We start from the raw sequence: 26,281 nt of genomic DNA on the forward strand, positions 1-26,281 counted from the left end.
TCCACTTTTTTGAATAATCATCTTCTATTTTTTTCTAAAACTCCCTTCACACTTTTACTATCCCCCTTCCAGTAATCATTAATATTATCAACACCAGTTATTTGACTGATTGTTGTTGCCCACTTTGTTTTATTGTCGATATTGTAAGACATTGCCTCATGAATTAAAGTGTTTTCTTTCACAGTGCATGATCTATGCCAGTATTTTATCATCATTTTATTAATAAATACTGACAGTGGATGTCTACCCAGCTCTCCTCTTACAGCCAAATTTGTTGCAGACTGGTTAACTTGAAGGAGTAGTTTGCACACTTTTATGTTAATTTTTTCGATGACTGTTTTGTCTGTATACTTTTCTATCCCCCAAATCTCGCAGCCATATGTTAATATAGGTCTAATAACATGATCAAAGACATTCAGCCAAGCTTTTATATTAATTTTGGTAGACCCACTAAGAGATTTTTTAATAAAGAAAAATGCTTTGACTGCCTTTGTATATAAATTTTCTTTTGCCAAATCAAACTTTCCATTTGGCTTAAACTCCATACCTAAATATTTATAACTACTCACAATATCAATTTCTATATTATTATAATAAAAATTGTATTTATGATTGAGCAACCTGCCATTTTTGTTAAAGACGATTACTTTGGTTTTGGAAGTGTTTACTTCCAAATTCCAATTAGTGCAATAGGAATGTAGCTTAGTAAAACAATTTTGTAACCCTTCCTCTGTTTCAGAGAGTAATACTAAGTCATCTGCATAAAGTAGGCTACTTATTGATGACTTTCCAATTTTAACAGGCTGACATGTCTCATCCAATTTATCTGGGAAATCATTTAAGAAAAGATTGAACAATATGGGGCTAATGTTACAACCTTGTCTGACACCTCTGAGTGATTTAAACTGTTTGGTAATACCATTATTTAGTTTTATGTCATAGTTGACATCTTCATACATATTTTTAATTACATTATATAATTTATCATTGATATTGTTTTTCAGCATTTATATGAGACCCATATCTCGCACATGCGTGGCTCGACGACCACCGCGCTTTAAAAGACTTCGCATTTATTAAGGTCGCGACAAGGGGGAAACGAGTGAATTTGCATTTCCCCCCAAATCTCTGAATATATAACATAAAATTGAATGCTTTATTATCGTTTGTCAAAATTTACTGTATGCGATTTCAGTTCAATTGAAACAAAAATTAAGTGAGTAAATGAGAAGACGAATACGATCATCATTGAATATATTTGATGACAAATTAGCTATTCATCCGCAGTAAAATGCGAAGACACGCTTTAAAATATTGCGTTTTTACGGAAACAAATTTTAACTATCGTTACTGTGACAACTGAAAATATCGTTTTTCATCAGACGTACTACTCAAGTAAAACATGTTTAAATAACTACATGCCATTTTAGCGAATTTGAATTATAATTTAGCTAAAGTTGCAACAATCTCGCTGTGAGAATATACTTTATTTTAAATTAGTGACATCTTGAATTAGCGAAATTACAGATTAGCTAAATTAGCTAAAATAACATGCTAGCTAAAAAGACATGTTTTACAGTATATCTTCAAATTTAGGAGACTCGTCGGAAAACAAATTTCAAAGATTATTGTAATATAACAGTAAACAAATCGCAAACATAAAAAAAAAATATTTCTTAGAGACGGGCTTAATATCTGGCTTAATATCCTTAATTAAAACTACAACTGAATTATTTGCGCACAGGATAATTGTACAATATATGATGTCCTCTTCTATAAACACACACACATTTAAACGAATTTCGTAACTAAGGTAATAATACGTGAAAACAGTGTTAACAGTGTGTGGCACTTTGAAAATTGATAAAAATATTTACAATACTACCTATATACTACTGTTAGTTTTAGCTGTTATGGTCCGGTCTTCAATTCATAACGCACTCTTGTTTCGATCACGTGATTAATGCACGGCATATATAGTACTTGTATTTTCCAATAAAAATTACTTAACCATGTCACGTGACATAATGTATACATTTGACGACTATTGGATCACGTGATAGTCGATTATCCTTATAAATCCATAAAAGCCAACTTCAGATAATTCTACGTCACGCCCGTTGCTATGGCGATGGTGTATATCTCATTAGTACGATGTGCGTACTGTTTTCAATGTTGACATTGTTCAGACTATATGCGCGCTGATTGTTTAGAGATAAGAACCGTGCTCATTAAATAGAGAATAATTCAGTAGGTAAATGGCATTTTTCATGAATAATAATAACGTTGGATTGATTTCCCTAGTCTACTTATGCGTTCTCAGTGCGCCTGCTCCGTCATCCTTTCTCAGCTGTGTTTAAGACATAACAGTCACGTTGTTTGCTTTGTAGCATGGATGAGTTAGGTTACACCAGATACCAGTCGCCATCCTGGACTAATAAGGTGCGATCTGTTCTCCATCAGTTCACGGATCTGTTCAGTGCGTTCGAGAGTTATCTTTCTCCACAGTACCACCATGATCGGCTGTACAGGTAAGTTGGCAGTCACGTTTAGAGGTCATGTTTCTCTGACAATTCGACATTGTAATCGATCGTTTTCTACGATTGATGTCTCCCAGTTTGACCTTAATCTTTCTCAAGGTAATATCATGTTTTTGTTTTTAAAACCTTGCTCACAATATAAGTGTAGTTTAATCATTCATTTCGCTGTTGTCGGTATGTACATGGAATACAACACCTACTGAAATACCAATATATTTCTTTATGAATTTATTTATGGAAACACTTACACTTAAAATTGCATAACTCAATAATAACTGAAACTGCTGGGAACCGTAATTACAAAAATCATAATATTATAAATACTAAATTATTTCACAAATATATCATTCTACAAATAAAAAAAAAACACCACAAGGACAAATCATGGCAGATATCATATAACGAAAACATGTACCACGTGAGGGATAAGAAGTATAAAACAAAGTATTGTCAATTGTTAGTTGAAATAATATTTTTTTTAAACATTTAACATCGCGCGAGTACATTCAGTATCTTGCCTGCAATCTGTATCAAATTTGATAACATGAAATCTGAGCAAACATTAGGTGGTATATCAATGACGTCACTTCTTAGAACGCATGCGTAAACGTGGCATTCGCCATATTGGAAATTTGGAGCTGAGTGAATTTGTCAACATTGAACTGACGGCAAAATGATCGTCGAACCGTGAGTATTTTCTCGTCTCCGTTTTACTTGTTCTCAATGAGTTACGCAAATTCAAGTTTGAAAGTGCTTACTTAAAATTTACCGTAAAAGAGAAAAATAACTCTGGTCAGTCGCTGTACTTAGCCTCGTACATGTACATGTAAAATTGCATAAGGCTTTAACTTAACAGACCAGTCACTAACATGATGAGCTCGATAATTTTTGCGACGCGGACAGTCCATATTATAATGCAGTTATGCAGATGTAGTCAATCGTCACGTCTCAATTTTCACCGTATTATTACAGTGGAAATACATGGATTACACATTGCCACGGCCAGCCACATTGCAGACTGAAATATAAACAAACAACAGGCATTGTTTTGAAAAATCTCAAAGGCTGCCCACCCTTTGCCATGTCTCTTCAGTTTTGTTTGTGACAATACTAGTGAAGTTATTTGCAAATATAGATAACGTGAAGCCAGAAGACGAGTTCAAAACAACTTTTTATCCTTCTAGATTGATATTTGCGTCTCATACTTGTGTGTGATGCCCAGTCCCTTGACTGACCTGACCCTGAAATGTTATTTTCAGTGATCAGTGTATAGGACATCTGTTTTATATTACTTATCATTCCTATTATTTGTTGCATGATAAAAAGGCCTCTTCAGTTTCAGCAAAAACTACATATAGTGTCTCAAATCCCTAGTACGGTTTTCGTAGCAACTCTGTGCTCGAACCGGGCAGAGAAGCAATTCCTCCTGATCCTCCGGGACGGTTAAATGAATGTAGTCAAGACTACATTCATTTAAGAGAGTAATTGCAATATTTTTATAACTGAACATTTCTTGTACCACAACAGGATTTGGATACCTTAGTTGCTACACTAATATTTCTAAAAGTGTCAGCTGTCTGTCTAACAAGGCCAACTGTAAATAGCTAATAAGTCACAAATGTAATTAACATGCTTTACTGAAACCTGTGGGGAGATTCATTTCAATTATTGATCTTTTATTCATAACCATGTTTTCTTCGTATTTCATTTTTTGCATGTAATGCTATGAGAAACTAGCACACCCAGTTGTAATTTGGCCAATATGTGTTCCGAACGTCGGAGTAAACACCGTATTCGTAATCGGGCAATGAGAACGCCTCCCGCCCTACAAATTGTTACTTGACGCGATATTGGCAATTGGCAACATTGTATGTTTTTGCGCTCGTTTTGAGCAGTTGCTTTCCAGTTGTTTACGAGTTAACATCTGTATTACGTTGTTGTTGAAGAATAAACGAGATTGAGTTCCAGTTACATGACGTGTCCGTTTCAGTGTTCACTTCCGTGACTGAGAAGACCCGAACCTCACCCTTCCCCCACATTTTTGGTGCCGAGACCAGGATTTCTCATTTCTACGGAGAAGCAAGTACTCTACAACGATGTCTGATCCAGGAACGTCATCGGGGACTGATGCCGCAACAGCACAGCCCAACCCTCTCTCTGTCAAGGGACTCAAGCTCACTCGTCGTATTCAACGCAGTTTGATGACAAGAACATTTAACAAAATCACTCCTAAACTACAACAACTGTCTAACGAAGTAGAGAACGAATTAAAAGAAAGCCTCTACCGAGAAATCAACTCTCTTTCTCAAGTTTTGAACGATCGGGTTGTTGATCTACGTAATCTCGACAAACAAATTCAGCAACAAATGCAGTTAGAGCAAGTCAGCGACGAAGACTACGAGAATGAATGCACAGAATCGTGTGACTACTTTGACGATCTCGTCATCAAGAAGGACCAAGTTGAATACACTATCTCGATAGCGAAACCGCGAGTTCAAAATAGTACCGTCGCACCGCCCGTTAACCCCTCATTTCGCGCCAACGAACTCCAAGCAAACGCATCGCCAAGAAGAACAGTAAATCTACCCAAACTTGAACTGCAAACTTTCTCCGGAGATACTCTGTGCTGGACGAGTTTCTACGATACATTTAATGCCGCCATCCACAGCGATGAAAGCCTGTCTAATGTGCAAAAGTTTACTTATTTGCGCAGCCTACTACAAGATGAAGCCGCTAGATCCATTGAAGGACTCGAACTCACTAACGATAATTACATCGATGCTCGGACTTTACTAGAAGAACGATACGGCGTGAAACAAGCCATCATCAATGCACACATCAAAGCATTATGGGAACTACCTACACCGGCGAACAACACAGCGAGTCTTAGACATTTCTACGACACGATTGAAACGCATGTTCGTGGACTTAATTCGCACGGCAAAGATGAAAGCGCATATGGAGAATTACTTATACCGTTAATTTTGGAGAAATTACCCACTGACTTTCATCGTACGCTATACCGCATCCGGGGAGATACACCGTGGACACTTCCCGATTTACGTAAGGCTATACTAACTGAAATTAAGGTAAATCATATTGGTGATTTTGACAATCATACTCGACAGACTCCTACCATAGCCACCTTCCATACATCAACGAGAGGAGGCGAGAGAACCGCTCCGCCATTTAATACCAGAGGTGGCCGAAGATCGACTACACGACAGACTTACTCCTCTCCTCCATGTACCTATTGTAAAGGGGGTCATACCCCAAACGACTGTGTAGTTGTCTCTGATTTTGATTCACGACTTGACATAGTCAAACGCAACAAGTTATGTTTTAACTGTTTGGGAAATCATGTCGTCAATAACTGCAGGTCGAAGTATTCGTGTCGCCACTGTCAAAAAAAACATCACACCTCCTTGCATGACAAAAGTAAAGACAAGGAAATAACAAACCGTTCACATTCCAATACATCACATTCTTCAAATAAAAACACTCACGTTAAAACTACTTACACCTCGGTGCCAGGGAGAGGTACACTGGCTCACACTTGCAATCACACCGATTGCTCATCGACACTGGTTAACGAGAATCCTACTGACCCGAAAGTCAGTAACAATTCGGCTGTATTTCATTCAAATTCCGGTAATGTTGGCTATTCACAGAGACCTGTACTACTCAAGACTGCCAAAATTAACGTTTCTTATGACAATAACATGACTACTGCTACTGTACTATTTGACGAGGGTGCCAATAGAAGTTTTATAACTGAAAACCTTGCTAGCAAAATTGCAATGAACACGACTAATCCAGAAATAATTGCCCTTTCAGCTTTTGGAAGTAAACAAGCTGAACGACGTATACTACAAAGTGGGACATTGAATTTACACGCATTAGACGGTACTGTATCACAAATGAACGCTTTGCTGATACCTGAAATTTCTGCTAATATGGAAAACTATGTCACTAGTGATTTACTAGAATTACCACATTTAAGGGACCTAGTACTCGCCCACCCCATTAATGACAAAGAACCTAACTTTGACATTGACATACTTATTGGTGCCGACTATTACTGGCAATACGTAACTGACAGGGTCGTTCGAGGAGACGGACCGACTGCTGTCATGTCACCATTTGGTTACCTTCTTTCAGGACCTAAGCCTTGCGGAAATACCTCGTCTACAACCAACATGCTACATGTACTGATAAACATGCCTTCGCCAATAAAGGAAATTGTAGATGAACAATTATCTATAGCTGTACCGCGAAAAGTTGAAATGATCACCGCCTCTACATTATACACACGCGAATCATTACGACCGGTCAACGAGGGGTCATCGAACGCCGCGCCACCAGCCGCATCTACGCACTATGAACGCCGATCGTCGCAACTTGATAACGGTCCCTCCGATCACGAAACCGAGAACAATAACGCAAACTCTGCAAGTCGCATTACTAACTCTGAACTGCATGTCTACAATGTATGTGAAACCTCTGAACACTCCCCCAGTCTCAGTGATGACGTCAGTGTCAACATACTACATTCAGCCAATCAACCGCTAGGTGAGCTGATTCCTCCGCTGTCAATCAACGCGACTTCAGATACGTTACCGCGTCACGATAGCGATTTGTTGATGAATGATGCTGACGACGAACCAAATGAACCCAACATCAATCTCGAGAATATAATCGACCCAACTCGCTTCAGCACTTTGCAACGATTACTTCGAGTTACTGTATTAATTCGTCGTTTCGTCGATAAACTTCGCCGACGTATTTCTACCGCGAATTCATCAATTTCCGCTGAAGAAATCGCTAAAGCTGAAAAGACATGGGTTTCTGATCTTCAGCAACGACACTTCGCTGATTCATTCACCACCATCCGTCACAACAATAAACGCTTTGGTGTACTTGTTAGACAACTACGTTTATTCATCGATGACGACGGAGTTTTGCGCTGTGGCAGCAGACTTCACAACGCAGATGTGAACTTTACTACTAAATTTCCTGCATTGTTACCAAGCAAACATTACTTTACTACGCTACTTGTCCGCCGAGAACATGAACGTCTACACCACAGTGGGACACAGGCTGTCGTGACTGCTATTCGTCAACAATATTGGATTACGAACATCAGACAGACTGTTAATTACATTATTCGACGCTGTGTCACCTGTAAGCGAGTCGACGGTAAACCCTACAATGCGCCACTTACTGCACCGCTTCCGAAGTACCGTGTGACCGTCACGCCCCCGTTCACTGTCACCGGAGTTGACTTCACCGGTGCCTTGTACGTACGTACCGCCGATCACCGATCAGCTAAAGCATATGTGTGTTTGTTCACATGTGCGGTAACCCGCGGTGTGCACCTCGAACTTGTACCCGATCTATCCACGCACTCCTTCATCTTAGCCTTTCGACGGTTCGCAGCGAGACGATCGCTACCATCCAAAATTCTTTCCGATAACGCAACGACTTACTTGGCGGCATCGCACGAATTGCATGAACTATTGTCATCACCCGAAGTTCAAGGACTTCTCGCCGAAAATAAGGTAACGTGGACATTCATCCCCAAACGAGCTCCCTGGCAAGGGGGGTTTTGGGAACGCCTGATCGGCATGACAAAAACGGCACTTAAGAAAACCCTTGGTAAAACTCAAGCCACTTTCGATCAGCTCCGCACAATTCTAACCGAGATTGAAGCAACTCTCAATGACCGACCTTTGACTTATGTATCGCCGTCAAACAACGACCTTACAGTGCTGACTCCTTCACATTTGATTTCGGGACGCCTATTAACCCCACTTCCGAACTCACCGGTCGATGATGATGAACTCGACAAATCAATCCGTGGAAATCACCACACAATGAATAGTCGATATCAATTGTTAACAGCCCTCCAAAATGAATTTTGGAAGCGCTGGTCGACAGAATATCTCTCGGCATTGCGAGAAAGACACGCTTTCACAGCTGACGGAAGTAAACACAACGCCATAAAGGTTGGTGACGTAGTAATAGTTCATGATGACGTCAAGCGTCGATTCAAATGGAACATTGCTGAAGTCACCAAATTATTTAACGGTCCAGATGGATTAGTACGAGCAGCAGAATTACGTACCGCTACAGGCACAACAAACCGCCCGATTCAGAAATTATACCCGATGGAGATATCCACCGATGATAGCCAGCAGGAGTTTCAACCTCTTACCGACAAGGAAAGTGAAATTGATCAACCGGACAGTACTGTTAAATCTCCGCCCTCAAGACCGCCGAGGAAAGCTGCAATAGCAGCACGAAAGTTTGTCCGTGACATTATAAAGGACTTGTAAAATATGTTTGAACACTTGTTACAATTTTGAACAATTTATATATACCTTGAGTTTTTTAAACGTGTATTGTGTTATTGATTTCTCTCAGGAAAATATTTGATCTGTGAATCAGAATATTTCTTGTGCCCGCCCCCAGTATGTGGGGAGATTCATTTCAATTATTGATCTTTTATTCATAACCATGTTTTCTTCGTATTTCATTTTTTGCATGTAATGCTATGAGAAACTAGCACACCCAGTTGTAATTTGGCCAATATGTGTTCCGAACGTCGGAGTAAACACCGTATTCGTAATCGGGCAATGAGAACGCCTCCCGCCCTACAAATTGTTACTTGACGCGATATTGGCAATTGGCAACATTGTATGTTTTTGCGCTCGTTTTGAGCAGTTGCTTTCCAGTTGTTTACGAGTTAACATCTGTATTACGTTGTTGTTGAAGAATAAACGAGATTGAGTTCCAGTTACATGACGTGTCCGTTTCAGTGTTCACTTCCGTGACTGAGAAGACCCGAACCTCACCCTTTCCCCACAAAACCAAAACATATTATGGTTTCACTTGCTTAGAAATGTTTTTATTGAATTACATGTATAATTTATGATCAAGCATTTTTGCAGATGGTTATGGTGATTTAGATCTAAATGCTGTTCAGCAAACCATTGTCTGTTTGCCAGGCTTATGTTACAAAGCAGATGTGGGATGTTTTATAAAGCCACTAGCCAGCTTGCTAACAGGCTGTCCAAGTAATTCTAAGAACTACTGTGAACTATATTTAACTTCTGTTGAATACATTTTATAAATTATCACTTTTTGCTATTATCCAGTGTAAAATTGTTAACAAGGAGGCAATAAAGTTTATTATTATTATTATAGCAGTGTTGATAATACATTTTTTTTTTTTTTATGAAATGTTTACAAAATGCTTGAAAATTTCAAATTATGTTTGAAAACAACTTACAATACACAATCATGCCATTGTGGATACATACAGCTAGAATATCTTCTGCGTACATACATTTAACAGTAAATTGGTCTATAAGTAAAGAAAACTTGCTTGGTTATGGCTTCTAGGCTTCTATTATTTAATATTGCACATACAAAAATGAGAAATGTCACTAGTTTGTTTTTACCTGCAAATCGTAGTGTTTTTCCTAATCAATGACCTGGGTCATAGCTGTGTCCATTCACAGCAGTTAAAGTTTTATAAAAGAGACAAGCCTAATATAATTTCTGCAACTGCAAATTCCTCAAGTCTTCTTGCTTTGTGATTATGCCATTTATTATTTGCATTCTCATATTACAGCAAAAAATAGGATCCAGGCTATTATCCAGAAATTTGCAACTGCCAGTCCAAAACAATTCAACTACATGAAAATGTAGATGGTTTTGGATATTTTGGTAAAATTATCAAAGAACAATAGAAAAAAACAATAAAATGGGAAAAAGTTGCCAGTCTGTTTGGTTGGTGTACTGGTGGCTGGCTAACACCCTGTTAGGATGAAATGTTTGGAAATTGTTTCTATGTAAAATGTATATTTTTGTCATTCTGTCACCCTTTTTATTAATACCCTGGAAGACAAGCTAAATCTGATTAAACTATCAAAAATAGAACTGTTAAGTTGATTCAGTAATACACTGTATATATTTCTGTTTTCAGGTCAGTTCAGATGCGTCTTTATACGCTCACAAAGAGACAGTTTGTAATGGTATTTGTAGGATTCTTTCTATGTTTCTTCATCACAGTATTAATTGGTATTGCAGGTGAGTACTTTAATTATACATATATGTGGTTGCAGGTTCACTCCTGTCTGATCAAATGGAGTTCTAGTTACGTTACTGTGCTTTCACCTTAGATAGAAACTTAGCTTTGGGATTCTATCTCACTGCTGCAGACTTCCAATTTTCAAATAGCTTTGGAATTCTATCTCACTGCTGCAGACTTCCAATGTTCCAATAGCTTTGGGATTCTATCTCACTGCTGCAGACTTCCAATGTTCAAATAGCTTTGGAATTCTATCTCACTGCTGCAGACTTCCAATGTTCAAATAACTTTGGGATTCTATCTCACTGCTGCAGACTTCCAATGTTCCAATAGCTTTGGGATTCTATCTCACTGCTGCAGACTTCCAATTTTCAAATAGCTTTGGAATTCTATCTCACTGCTGCAGACTTCCAATTTTCAAATAGCTTTGGAATTCTATCTCACTGCTGCAGACTTCCAATGTTCCAATAGCTTTGGGATTCTATCTCACTGCTGCAGACTTCCAATTTTCAAATAGCTTTGGGATTCTATCTCACTGCTGCAGACTTCCAATGTTCCAATAGCTTTGGGATTCTATCTCACTGCTGCAGACTTCCACTGTTCCAATAGCTTTGGGATTCTATCTCACTGCTGCAGACTTCCAATGTTCCAATAGCTTTGGGATTCTATCTCACTGCTGCAGACTTCCAATGTTCAAATAGCTTTGGGATTCTATCTCACTGCTGCAGACTTCCACTGTTCCAATGGTTTTGGGATTCTATCTCACTGCTGCAGACTTCCACTGTTCCAATAGCTTTGGGATTCTATCTCACTGCTGCAGACTTCCAATGTTCAAATAGCTTTGGGATTCTATCTCACTGCTGCAGACTTCCAATTTTCAAATAGCTTTGGGATTCTATCTCACTGCTGCAGACTTCCAATGTTCCAATAGCTTTGGGATTCTATCTCACTGCTGCAGACTTCCACTGTTCCAATAGCTTTGGGATTCTATCTCACTGCTGCAGACTTCCAATGTTCAAATAACTTTGGGATTCTATCTCACTGCTGCAGACTTCCAATGTTCAAATAGCTTTGGGATTCTATCTCACTGCTGCAGACTTCCAATGTTCAAATAACTTTGGATTCTATCTCACTGCTGCAGACTTCCAATGTTCAAATAACTTTGGATTCTATCTCACTGCTGCAGACTTCCAATTTTCAAATAGCTTTGGGATTCTATCTCACTGCTGCAGACTTCCAATTTTCAAATAGCTTTGGAATTCTATCTCACTGCTGCAGACTTCCAATGTTCCAATAGCTTTGGGATTCTATCTCACTGCTGCAGACTTCCAATGTTCAAATAACTTTGGGATTCTATCTCACTGCTGCAGACTTCCAATGTTCCAATAGCTTTGGGATTCTATCTCACTGCTGCAGACTTCCAATTTTCAAATAGCTTTGGAATTCTATCTCACTGCTGCAGACTTCCAATGTTCAAATAGCTTTGGGATTCTATCTCACTGCTGCAGACTTCCAATGTTCAAATAGCTTTGGGATTCTATCTCACTGCTGCAGACTTCCAATGTTCAAATAGCTTTGGGATTCTATCTCTCTGCTGCAGACTTCCAATTTTCAAATAGCTTTGGAATTCTATCTCTCTGCTGCAGACTTCCAATTTTCAAATAGCTTTGGGATTCTATCTCACTGCTGCAGACTTCCAATGTTCAAATAACTTTGGGATTCTATCTCACTGCTGCAGACTTCCAATGTTCAAATAGCTTTGGGATTCTATCTCACTGCTGCAGACTTCCAATGTTCAAATAGCTTTGGGATTCTATCTCTCTGCTGCAGACTTCCAATTTTCAAATAGCTTTGGGATTCTATCTCACTGCTGCAGACTTCCAATGTTCAAATAACTTTGGGATTCTATCTCACTGCTGCAGACTTCCAATGTTCCAATAGCTTTGGGATTCTATCTCACTGCTGCAGACTTCCAATGTTCCAATAGCTTTGGGATTCTATCTCACTGCTGCAGACTTCCAATGTTCAAATAGCTTTGGGATTCTATCTCACTGCTGCAGACTTCCACTGTTCCAATGGTTTTGGGATTCTATCTCACTGCTGCAGACTTCCACTGTTCCAATAGCTTTGGGATTCTATCTCACTGCTGCAGACTTCCACTGTTCCAATGGTTTTGGGATTCTATCTCACTGCTGCAGACTTCCACTGTTCCAATGGTTTTGGGATTCTATCTCACTGCTGCAGACTTCCACTGTTCCAATAGCTTTGGGATTCTATCTCACTGCTGCAGACTTCCACTGTTCCAATGGTTTTGGGATTCTATCTCACTGCTGCAGACTTCCAATGTTCCAATAGCTTTGGGATTCTATCTCACTGCTGCAGACTTCCAGTTTTCAAATAGCTTTGGGATTCTATCTCACTGCTGCAGACTTCCAATGTTCCAATAGCTTTGGGATTCTATCTCACTGCTGCAGACTTCCAATGTTCCAATAGCTTTGGGATTCTATCTCACTGCTGCAGACTTCCAATGTTCAAATAGCTTTGGGATTCTATCTCACTGCTGCAGACTTCCAATGTTCCAATAGCTTTGGGATTCTATCTCACTGCTGCAGACTTCCAATGTTCCAATAGCTTTGGGATTCTATCTCACTGCTGCAGACTTCCAATGTTCAAATAGCTTTGGGATTCTATCTCACTGCTACAGACTTCCAATGTTCAAATAGCTTTGGGATTCTATCTCACTGCTGCAGACTTCCAATTTTCAAATAGCTTTGGGATTCTATCTCACTGCTGCAGACTTCCAATGTTCCAATAGCTTTGGGATTCTATCTCACTGCTGCAGACTTCCAATGTTCCAATAGCTTTGGGATTCTATTTCACTGCTGCAGACTTCCAATGTTCAAATAGCTTTGGGATTCTATCTCTCTGCTGCAGACTTCCAATTTTCAAATAGCTTTGGAATTCTATCTCACTGCTGCAGACTTCCAATGTTCCAATAGCTTTGGGATTCTATCTCACTGCTGCAGACTTCCAATGTTCCAATAGCTTTGGGATTCTATCTCACTGCTGCAGACTTCCAATGTTCCAATAGCTTTGGGATTCTATCTCACTGCTGCAGACTTCCAATGTTCCAATAGCTTTGGGATTCTATCTCACTGCTGCAGACTTCCAATGTTCAAATAGCTTTGGAATTCTATCTCACTGCTACAGACTTCCAATGTTCAAATAGCTTTGGGATTCTATCTCACTGCTGCAGACTTCCAATTTTCAAATAGCTTTGGAATTCTATCTCACTGCTGCAGACTTCCAATGTTCCAATAGCTTTGGGATTCTATCTCACTGCTGCAGACTTCCAATTTTCAAATAGCTTTGGGATTCTATCTCACTGCTGCAGACTTCCAATGTTCCAATAGCTTTGGGATTCTATCTCACTGCTGCAGACTTCCACTGTTCCAATAGCTTTGGGATTCTATCTCACTGCTGCAGACTTCCAATGTTCCAATAGCTTTGGGATTCTATCTCACTGCTGCAGACTTCCAATGTTCAAATAGCTTTGGGATTCTATCTCACTGCTGCAGACTTCCACTGTTCCAATGGTTTTGGGATTCTATCTCACTGCTGCAGACTTCCACTGTTCCAATAGCTTTGGGATTCTATCTCACTGCTGCAGACTTCCAATGTTCAAATAGCTTTGGGATTCTATCTCACTGCTGCAGACTTCCAATTTTCAAATAGCTTTGGGATTCTATCTCACTGCTGCAGACTTCCAATGTTCCAATAGCTTTGGGATTCTATCTCACTGCTGCAGACTTCCACTGTTCCAATAGCTTTGGGATTCTATCTCACTGCTGCAGACTTCCAATGTTCAAATAACTTTGGGATTCTATCTCACTGCTGCAGACTTCCAATGTTCAAATAGCTTTGGGATTCTATCTCACTGCTGCAGACTTCCAATGTTCAAATAACTTTGGATTCTATCTCACTGCTGCAGACTTCCAATGTTCAAATAACTTTGGATTCTATCTCACTGCTGCAGACTTCCAATTTTCAAATAGCTTTGGGATTCTATCTCACTGCTGCAGACTTCCAATTTTCAAATAGCTTTGGAATTCTATCTCACTGCTGCAGACTTCCAATGTTCCAATAGCTTTGGGATTCTATCTCACTGCTGCAGACTTCCAATGTTCAAATAACTTTGGGATTCTATCTCACTGCTGCAGACTTCCAATGTTCCAATAGCTTTGGGATTCTATCTCACTGCTGCAGACTTCCAATTTTCAAATAGCTTTGGAATTCTATCTCACTGCTGCAGACTTCCAATGTTCAAATAGCTTTGGGATTCTATCTCACTGCTGCAGACTTCCAATGTTCAAATAGCTTTGGGATTCTATCTCACTGCTGCAGACTTCCAATGTTCAAATAGCTTTGGGATTCTATCTCTCTGCTGCAGACTTCCAATTTTCAAATAGCTTTGGAATTCTATCTCTCTGCTGCAGACTTCCAATTTTCAAATAGCTTTGGGATTCTATCTCACTGCTGCAGACTTCCAATGTTCAAATAACTTTGGGATTCTATCTCACTGCTGCAGACTTCCAATGTTCAAATAGCTTTGGGATTCTATCTCACTGCTGCAGACTTCCAATGTTCAAATAGCTTTGGGATTCTATCTCTCTGCTGCAGACTTCCAATTTTCAAATAGCTTTGGGATTCTATCTCACTGCTGCAGACTTCCAATGTTCAAATAACTTTGGGATTCTATCTCACTGCTGCAGACTTCCAATGTTCCAATAGCTTTGGGATTCTATCTCACTGCTGCAGACTTCCAATGTTCCAATAGCTTTGGGATTCTATCTCACTGCTGCAGACTTCCAATGTTCAAATAGCTTTGGGATTCTATCTCACTGCTGCAGACTTCCACTGTTCCAATGGTTTTGGGATTCTATCTCACTGCTGCAGACTTCCACTGTTCCAATAGCTTTGGGATTCTATCTCACTGCTGCAGACTTCCACTGTTCCAATGGTTTTGGGATTCTATCTCACTGCTGCAGACTTCCACTGTTCCAATGGTTTTGGGATTCTATCTCACTGCTGCAGACTTCCACTGTTCCAATAGCTTTGGGATTCTATCTCACTGCTGCAGACTTCCACTGTTCCAATGGTTTTGGGATTCTATCTCACTGCTGCAGACTTCCAATGTTCCAATAGCTTTGGGATTCTATCTCACTGCTGCAGACTTCCAGTTTTCAAATAGCTTTGGGATTCTATCTCACTGCTGCAGACTTCCAATGTTCCAATAGCTTTGGGATTCTATCTCACTGCTGCAGACTTCCAATGTTCCAATAGCTTTGGGATTCTATCTCACTGCTGCAGACTTCCAATGTTCAAATAGCTTTGGGATTCTATCTCACTGCTGCAGACTTCCAATGTTCCAATAGCTTTGGGATTCTATCTCACTGCTGCAGACTTCCAATGTTCCAATAGCTTTGGGATTCTATCTCACTGCTGCAGACTTCCAATGTTCAAATAGCTTTGGGATTCTATCTCACTGCTACAGACTTCCAATGTTCAAATAGCTTTGGGATTCTATCTCACTGCTGCAGACTTCCAATTTTCAAATAGCTTTGGGATTCTATCTCACTGCTGCAGACTTCCAATGTTCCAATAGCTTTGGGATTCTATCTCACTGCTGCAGACTTCCAATGTTCCAATAGCTTTGGGATTCTATTTCACTGCTGCAGACTTCCAATGTTCAAATAGCTTTGGGATTCTATCTCTCTGCTGCAGACTTCCAATTTTCAAATAGCTTTGGAATTCTATCTCACTGCTGCAGACTTCCAATGTTCCAATAGCTTTGGGATTCTATCTCACTGCTGCAGACTTCCAATGTTCCAATAGCTTTGGGATTCTATCTCACTGCTGCAGACTTCCAATGTTCCAATAGCTTTGGGATTCTATCTCACTGCTGCAGACTTCCACTGTTCCAATAGCTTTGGGATTCTATTTCACTGCTGCAGACTTCCAATGTTCAAATAGCTTTGGGATTCTATTTCACTGCTACAGACTTCCAATGTTCCAATAGCTTTGGGATTCTATCTCACTGCTGCAGACTTCCAATGTTCCAATAGCTTTGGGATTCTATCTCACTGCTGCAGACTTCCACTGTTCCAATAGCTTTGGGATTCTATCTCACTGCTGCAGACTTCCAATGTTCCAATAGCTTTGGGATTCTATCTCACTGCTGCAGACTTCCAATTTTCAAATAGCTTTGGGATTCTATCTCACTGCTGCAGACTTCCAATGTTCAAATAGCTTTGGGATTCTATCTCACTGCTGCAGACTTCCAATGTTCCAATAACTTTGGGATTCTATCTCACTGCTGCAGACTTCCAATGTTCCAATAGCTTTGGGATTCTATTTCACTGCTGCAGACTTCCAATGTTCCAATAGCTTTGGGATTCTATTTCACTGCTGCAGACTTCCAATGTTCAAATAACTTTGGGATTCTATTTCACTGCTACAGACTTCCAATGTTCCAATAGCTTTGGGATTCTATTTCACTGCTGCAGACTTCCAATGTTCCAATAGCTTTGGGATTCTATCTCACTGCTGCAGACTTCCAGTTTTCAAATAGCTTTGGGATTCTATCTCACTGCTGCAGACTTCCAATGTTCAAATAGCTTTGGGATTCTATCTCACTGCTGCAGACCTCCAATGTTCAAATAACTTTGGGATTCTATCTCACTGCTGCAGACTTCCACTGTTCCAATGTCAAAAGCTGGCATTATCAGGCAATAACTACTGGTGATGGTATATTGCTGTACAATGTTTGTGGAATGATCACAGTTAATTTACACAAAAAAAGTTGTGCTAATGTACATAAAATAAATTTTTGAATATTTTACTATACAAAATGTGGGTAGATAGGACTGGGAACACATCAATTTATTTTTACTTTGTCTGTAATGATAATGAAGTGATGAGGGATATGGGTTACTAGTCATTGTGATTGAGCATCGTTATTTACGCTTTCTTTTGACCAGGAGTAATTTTTGTCCAGTCTTTCTCAATTTGTACATTTTTGGAGGTACATGTATTATGCGATGGTAAATATGCCCCATTGGCTTAAACTGGAATAGTAGTTTCATTTAAAAATGTATCAGCTTCCTTTCCAGATGTCTGTCTGTAAGTTGCAACTGATAAGACCAACAGTTTGATTGAATACAATTGGATACTGATAAGATCAGTATTTTTTAGAGCATCTACACATATGAGAAATTGTTCAAAAAGAATGTGTGCAACTAATATAAGGGATGCGGCTTTTAATACAGATTTTACGATATTAGTTGAGGATTATTTTTTTTGCACTTATATCTAAATGCTTGTAAATAATATTTATTTTGTTGTACTAATTGTGAGTAAATAATGGGAAATTATGAGTAAATAAAAATAAATGATTTAGTGCTGTAACGCATAAGTTATTAGTGCAAGAAAATAAATATGCTGAACTAATATTTGCTGCACAAACTTTTTTGTATGTTACAAAACATGCACATGGATAATAGTGCCTCCTAGCAGGTCATATGTGGTGGCTTCCGTTCACCATCTCTGGCATGTCTAGGGCGATCAGACATTTTTAAATAGTGCTAGAAATAAATCACTTACAGACGACTTTTGGACAGGTTTTGATTGGGTGTTGTACTTAGCAGAGCAGCTTCCAATACCCGATATTTTGTTCAATCTTGCTTGGTAATACATTGAACATTATTGGTGGCTATTTTGTTGTATAAAATTCACTCAACAGTAATCACATTTCAGTTACCGGATTCGGCTGATACCCCGCCCTGGGCGATCTTATGGAGGATTCGAGTTTTTTTTAGAAAAATGTGGACCAAAAGATCGCCCGGTTCTCTTTTGGCAGATATTACGAGGCCCATCTTGTCTGGAAGATGTCGGACGGGAAAATTGGGGTCTGTAAAAACGTTTGTTGGTTCAGTCAGGCAATGTGTGGACCAAAACATCACTCACTATTTGAATCATCTCTCATGGGCAGGGTTTAGAATGGGCGGGGTATCAGCCGAATCCGGTTTTCAGTTTTTTAGCTTCGCTGTCGACTTTGTCGAGCGGAGCTTATCATATGAGTGATTGTCCGTCGTCATCGTCCGTGTCAATGTTTTACTTTTTCGACTTCTTCTTGAAAACTACAAGCCTGAATGCTTTGATACTTGGTGTATATGTACCTTGGGTAGACCTCTCTTAGGTTTGTTCATTTCATGTTGATATCTTCAATTCTCTAATTTTGGTGAATATTTTTGTCATTTTTGGTAAAAAGTGATATTTTCGACTTCTTGTTAAAAACCGCAGGTGCAATTGCTTTGATATTACATATATAGGTACTATATGTGGACCTCTCTCAGATTTGTTCATTTTGTAATGATATCTTCAATTCTCTAATTTTGGTGAATATTTTTGTCATTTTTGGTAAAAAGTGATATTTTCGACTTCTTGTTAAAAAACGCAAGTCCAATTGCTTTGATACTACATATATAGGTACTACATGTGGACCTCTCTCAGATTTGTTCATTTCGTGATGATATCTTCAATTCTCTAATTTTTGTGAATATTTTTGTCATTTTTGGTAAAAAGTGATATTTTCGACTTCTTGTTAAAAACCGCAAGTCCGATTGCTTTGATACTACATATATAGGTACTACACGTGGACCTTTCTCAGATTTGTTCATTTTGTGATGATGTCTTCAATTCTCTAATTTTGGTGAATATTTTTGTAATTTTTGGTAAAAAGTGATATTTTCGACTTCTTGTTAAAAACCAATAGTTCAATTGCTTTGATATTACATATTTAGATACTACATGTAGACCTTTCTCAGATTTGTTCATTTCGTGATGGTATCTTCGATTCTATAATTTTGGTGAATATTTTTGTCATTTTTGGTAAAAAGTGATATTTTCGACTTCTTGTAAAAAACCAATAGTCTGATTGCTTTGATATTACATATATAGGTACTACATGTGGACCTCTCTCAGATTTGTTCATTTTGTGATGGTATCTTCAATTCTCTAATTTTGGTGAATATTTTGGTCATTTTTGGTAGAAAGTGATATTTTCGACTTCTTGTTAAAAACTGTAAGTCCGATTGCTTTGATACTATACATATTGTTCATTTTCTAATGATGTCTTCAGTTCTTTAATTGAAATGTGCATTGCTAATAGGCTGCTTGTTCAGTTTTATTGTTGTATCATTAAACAATCATTTACTTTCTCTTGTGTTCAATAGCAATCACAGGCAAGGTGTTTAATAGTTTTAGTTTTAGACTAACTTGTACTATCAATATCTTGTAGGTCCACCATTGGTCGAGAGTTATGAACAGAATGCCTCACAGCTTGTGCCTGAACCAGAAAATCTAGCAGTGAGTAATTTATAATCAAGGAAACTATTTTAATTTTAATGAATATTCAGTGTGACCAGATGTCATTGTGTTATCAGCATTAAATGTACCACTGAACAAGTGCTAAATTCTCCATTTCTTCCCCCAACTTAAACAGTTGTTACTTCTCTTTTATTGGTCATCTGTCGAAAAGCATGTTTTTGTTCTTGTTATGTCAGAATGAAACAACTTAGATTTGTATAGGTTGAATCAGTCTCTCATGCGTTACCCACATTGCTTTATGGATACCGTGATCTACAAGGTGGAAGGCTAATCCTTTTACTATGGTAACGGCCATCTAAAGAATGCCCTCTGGAGTTGATCCTGCAAAATCTCTATATAGTAAAGGCAACTACAGTAAAATCGATTGTTTGAAAATGAGATAATTCAAAGAAGAGTTTTCAGTAATTTCCTCCGAACTAAATGCATTGTTACTTAATAGTTGGTTAAATCAGATGTGGAGTCTCTAGTGACTTTAATATACAGCTACCAGAATAAAATGCATAGAGCAATATCTGACCAATTACCTAGTCTGCAAATATCAAAGAAGCTGATGGGAGTTGTCCACCAATAAAAAAAATGGTCTTTCTAAAAAGCTTTGCCACTAGTAGAAATTGGTTGCTGATATTATAAGATGTGAATGCTATTTGCCTGGCTAATTCATGTATATATTTAGTGGCATATTGACTACAGTTTATAATCAGATTGGTCTAGCCTTATGATTTTGTACTACTGGATTCTGCCGTAAATTCGCCCAGGGCCATTAAACGGCAGTTCAGGTTTAAAAAAAAATAAATTGGGACCAAGAAACCGCCCAGGGCGATTTTTCGGCAGTTTTTTAAGGTGTTATTTTAATCTTTTCTGGTGCCTAAAAGTTTTGTCATAGTCATTGACGCCTATTAATGGTTAGCGTGAATGGGTAAGCTTCGTTTTGGCAATGAGCTGTTATCACTGTAAATAATGTTAATTATTCTTCAAATGCTCAGTTTATCTTTTGAAAACAACTATTTTTTTATTTAAAAACAAATCATGCCGCTTTCCCATCAAAATCCAAGCCAAAAGATCGTACAACAACATCAGCAAATCTCTTCCATGCTGGGTTCAATAACATTAACATATTTAAATATGTTATGGTGATTTAACACGTTGGCATCATGCATCGTTTTCATTGGTTAATTATTAATTTGACCTGTCAGGTCAGGTCAAAACATGGCGGATATTCATTTCTACAGCATCGAGCGTTGAAAATACGATTGGAATCATACGATGAAATAAGTTGAAATTTATTTGCATTTCATAACAATTCAACGAATTTATTTTTTGCACGTTATTATAATCATTACTAGGTAATAATCAACAATTGTAAAACGCAGCATGACCGGATTGCGCTACCACGATCATTCGCTACTAAGCAATGCAGTTGTGGTCGTTGTTATTTGAAACTTCTTTTAGAATATACTTTCGCTACTAATAAAATGAAACAAAATAATTGTATTTGGCGCACGATGTTCGTTAATGTGATTTTTTTGGAGAAAGATGCGCTGTCTACTTATTAATCCAGCTAGGAAAAAATGTATACAGCTTTAGTTTCTTTCGTTTTGGGTGGTCCAACTGCCAGTGTTGAAAGTCTGCGTAGGTGGATTTTTCAATGAAAATATAAGCCTCCTAAAAATATTTCATGATAATTTTTTTGAAAATTTGAACCCCAAATAAGGGCCCACCAGCTGTGAAACCGCCCAGGGCGATTTTTCGGAAGAATCCGGTATAACTAACCTTACCAAACTTCACAGAAATGTTTGCTGTCAATGACCTGCAACTGAATATGGGGTATCTCCATATGATGGATATATTGTCACTTGCTAAATTTAGTTTGTTTCATTCATCAGATAAACATCTGGCACTGCTATATATTGTTTTTTTTTTATATAATACGTTAGTTAATCAGCAAATCCTTCTTTCTGCCAAGGCGTGCAGTTTGGATACCACATTTTAAACCAAATACTCCATATTTTTTGAGTACCATCTGATTGACCTACAGTGAACCCATGCCATGCTATAAAATATTGATATTCCATGTTAACACATTGTCTGCTGAGTAGCACCTCCATGGTTTGACACCTGTGATGTGTCCAGACAGTTTAGCCCCAGAATAAGCATAGTTATTAGTAATACTATTTATCTTTCAAAGCTAAATGTTTTTTTACACTCATTTCATTTCACCCAGAAATGTTGTTTACATGTAGAAACTTAAAATATTTCCAAAAATTCAGAGTTTTATCGGTATTAATATTGATTTATAGATAATAATGTATGCTGAAAAATTCAAAAATAAACACCATTTATGACAGGTTAGAATTTGTACAGGTGCTGGGTTTTACCTGATAGTCAATAACTGGCCTATTTCACTTTGCTATAGATGCATCTAAAACTTTTGCTGCAAGTTTGATTTCTCTAATTTCTAAGTATTTTTGTATTGTGACCCTCACACATAAATAACAATGATGTATTTATGGTCAAAATAAATTATATGTTAATGATTCGGTATAGAATACACATATCCAATAGAAAATTATATAATTAAAAAAAATCACATTTTATGTAAACTGAATCAGAAACACCTCTGTAATTTATTTACCGGTAAGCGCTATGAAAAAAGCAAATATGGTTCACAAAGTTAATATTACCATTATAATAAAGCATCATCTGGCATTGTTCACTGCTGGATTTTACACTCACTTTATTGTGCTGCTCTGAATTGCTGCAGGATAAAGGTGCCATATGTTGTGATTTTTAACAACCTCAAACAAAATGGTTTGTTATTTACATGTCTACAGAATCAGAAAGAAATATGGGCAGCTCAGCAAGTGGGGTGGGTTGAATTTTTTTGTGACAAATATGAAGGCACCATTTGTAATATATACTACATTAATCATTGGAACTCACTTATCAAAGCATCTATGTACATGGCAATTGCTACTTCCCATGGGAAAACTATTATGAAAACTAGTTCCTCAAATGATTGATTATTTTTAGGTTTTGAAACATTAGACAATTTCCTATATATTTACTATTGTATCATTTCTAAATCAATTTTGTTTCAAATCAATGTTTTTTTTTCTTTCAGGTGGGTCCATTTCATTTAAAATCACCAACATTATCTACATTTAATCAGCAACTATGGCTATCAGCAAAACCATTTTTAGATCATGCAAAAGGTAAGTCGTACGAGTCAAACAGATGTATCTTTTCACTGGCCAGTCACATTCCTAATAGGCTTTCATGCATTACTCCTATTCCCAAAACAACAATCAATACAGAGCACTGATAATCAGTCGTTCAAAATAGTTGCATGATTTTTCATTTGAGACAAGCACTGTAATTTTTTTGAGAATCTATGCTACCATGTTTCATAACAATAAAATTCACCCATATTATAACTACATATGTCTTCACCATATGTTTCTGAACTAAATGTTTTGACATGATCTGTTCAATAAAACCAATGGTAAATTGCCGAGAAATAACCTTAGATTGTTTACGCTTAATTTATTTACCATATTTTATGTCTTTGTGAATAACCACATCAATTTTTAATGGTTACCAATTATCTTAATGTGATCATCATTTTATATCGTTTTCTTGACAGATGAAGTTTTTGCCAAAACATTTTTGATGAGTGTTGAGGTTCATGGTCAAGATGTAGATACCACAGTGCACTCCCTTAGTGAAGCTGCACATAATAGAACTAGGTGGATAAAATGTGCACAAGTAAGTAATCTGATCTTGTTTAATCCTGCATCATTTCTAGGTATCCTTGGTTGCCTGTGTTTTGAACTGGGGCTGCCTGGATAACACAATGTAAAATGCTGTTCATGAAATTGTATACAGAAATGTTAGTTTCAAGTTTCAACATTAAATGTCTCCCTGCAATGTACAGTATGTGTGGTAGCCATGTCCCATATTATTGCATAGTTCTAAACTTTTAGAACATGTGCTTTTCTGGACACACTGAAATGTCATGTGCTTTTCTGGACACACTGAAATGTCATGTGCTTTTCTGGACACACTGAAATGACATGTGCTTTTCTGGACACACTGAAATGACATGTGCTTTTCTGGACACACTGAAATGTCATGTGCTTTTCTGGACACACTGAAATAACATGTGCTTTTCCATCTTTTTTTCAGGAATGTGAAACATTCATAGTGTTACACCTCCCATATTTGGATTTCACAAACTTTCTTATCATCTTAAAATTTTATGGTTTGGAATCATTACAAGAGAATATGAAAAATATTGTATTTCGGGTAAGTGTTTTTTGTTTTTTTGTTTTTTACATTTGGTCCACTGAACTCTTGGGATTGGGAAAAACAAGTTACAAATAGATCTACGATTCAGTAATTCTCTGAAAGTTATCGGTACTAAGCATTCTTCTATAACAACCTATATATCATCTGAAAGCTTAGATATAGATGAATACACTAGCTGTACAAATGTTTGTCTGAGGGATTACCTGATGATCAATTTCACCATTATGTTTCTTTAACTATTCTGACTATTAAAAACACTGTTGACTTTGTTGAGCAGAGCCTGTCATATGACTGATTGTACGACGACGTTGTTGTTAGTTGCGTCAATTTTTACTTTTCTGAACTTATTAACGACAAGTCTGTTTGCTTTGATTTCTTCAATTCTCTAATTGAAATTTGCATCATTTTCCTACATTTGGTAAATACCATTGTGATAATATTCCTAGTGAACAAGTTAGGTTACTGACAAAAGGGAAACAAGAATGAGGTGTAACACTGTTTTCTATTTTTTTGTTTTTCAGTTTGACACATTTAATCCTTCATTCACACAAGTGGAAATCTGGTTTCGATTTATATTCCTTGTTCTTACATTCATTGTCACGGTAAGTTAAGTTTTTGCAGTGTGATTTGAATCTATGTTTATTACAGTGTGATTTGAATATATGTTTATTACAGTGTGATTTGAATCTATGTTTATTACAGTGTGATTTGAATATATGTTTATTACAGTGTGATTTGAATCTATGTTTATTACACTGTGATTTGAATCTATGTTTATTACTGTGTAATTTGAGTCTATGTTTATTACAGTGTGATTTGAATCTATGTTTATTACTGTGTGATTTGAATCTATGTTTATTACTGTGTGATTTGAATCCGTGATTATTACAGTGTGATTTGAATCTATGTTTATTAGTGTGATTTGAATCTATGTTTATTACAGTGTGATTTGAATCTGTTTATTACAGTGTGATTTGAATCTATGTTTATTACAGTGTGATTTGAATCTATGTTTATTACAGTGTGATTTGAATCTATGTTTATTACACTGTGATTTGAATCTATGTTTATTACAGTGTGATTTGAATATATGTTTATTACTGTGTAATTTGAGTCTATGTTTATTACAGTGTGATTTGAATCTATGTTTATTACTGTGTGATTTGAATCTATGTTTATTACTGTGTGATTTGAATCCGTGATTATTACAGTGTGATTTGAATCTATGTTTATTACAGTGTGATTTGAATCTATGTTTATTACAGTGTGATTTGAATCTGTTTATTACAGTGTGATTTGAATCTATGTTTATTACAGTGTGATTTGAATCTATGTTTATTAGTGTGATTTGAATCTATGTTTATTACAGTATGATGTGAATCTATGTTTATTAGTGTGATTTGAATCTATGTTTATTAGTGTGATTTGAATCTATGTTTATTACAGTGTGGTTTGAATCAGTTTATTACAGTGTAATTTGAATCTGTTTATTACAGTGTGATTTGAATCTATGTTTATTACACTGTGATTTGAATCTATGTTTATTACAGTGTGATTTGAATCTATGTTTATTACAGTGTGATTTCATCTTTGTGTTTTATTGTATAACTGTACGTAATCACCATACATTATATTTTTTCTTGCAGTGTCTGTTTGCTCATTCTTTGAGGAAATTCTCCATGAAAGACTGGGCATTTGAACAGAAATGGATGTCAGTTTTATTACCTCTTCTTTTACTCTACAATAGTAAGTATCTCCCATAATTCTTAACTTGTGACCTCTGACCTATGTTGTATAATTCATCTACAACCAGTAAGTATATGCCATATTTCTTAACTTGCAACCTCTGACCTGTGTTATATATAGTCATCGACAAACAGTAAGTACA

At 37.3% G+C, this 26,281-nt stretch overlaps 1 protein-coding gene across 5 annotated transcripts in view; it reads left to right on the forward strand.

The window, feature by feature from the left end:
* Positions 1–2,215: 2,215 nt before the first annotated feature.
* Positions 2,216–26,281, forward strand: part of LOC100375472 (transmembrane protein 181-like) — a 40,682-nt gene continuing 16,616 nt past the window's right edge. For 3 of the 5 annotated variants that reach the window (XM_085505703.1, XM_085505701.1, XM_085505700.1), the window contains exons 1-8: positions 2,216–2,531; positions 10,534–10,637; positions 19,997–20,064; positions 23,207–23,297; positions 23,729–23,850; positions 24,271–24,390; positions 24,915–24,995; positions 26,040–26,139. In XM_085505703.1, the coding sequence (XP_085361829.1) occupies positions 2,392–2,531; positions 10,534–10,637; positions 19,997–20,064; positions 23,207–23,297; positions 23,729–23,850; positions 24,271–24,390; positions 24,915–24,995; positions 26,040–26,139 (826 nt within the window). In that variant the 5' untranslated portion in view covers positions 2,216–2,391. Of the gene's footprint in view, positions 2,532–3,124; positions 3,228–10,533; positions 10,638–19,996; positions 20,065–23,206; positions 23,298–23,728; positions 23,851–24,270; positions 24,391–24,914; positions 24,996–26,039; positions 26,140–26,281 lie in introns of those variants that run through there. The other 2 variants (XM_085505702.1, XM_085505704.1) reach the window with 2 other exon arrangements.

The sequence above is a fragment of the Saccoglossus kowalevskii genome, chromosome 11, assembly GCF_978046115.1.
Source record: "Saccoglossus kowalevskii chromosome 11, keSacKowa6.1, whole genome shotgun sequence".
NCBI lineage: Eukaryota > Metazoa > Hemichordata > Enteropneusta > Harrimaniidae > Saccoglossus > Saccoglossus kowalevskii.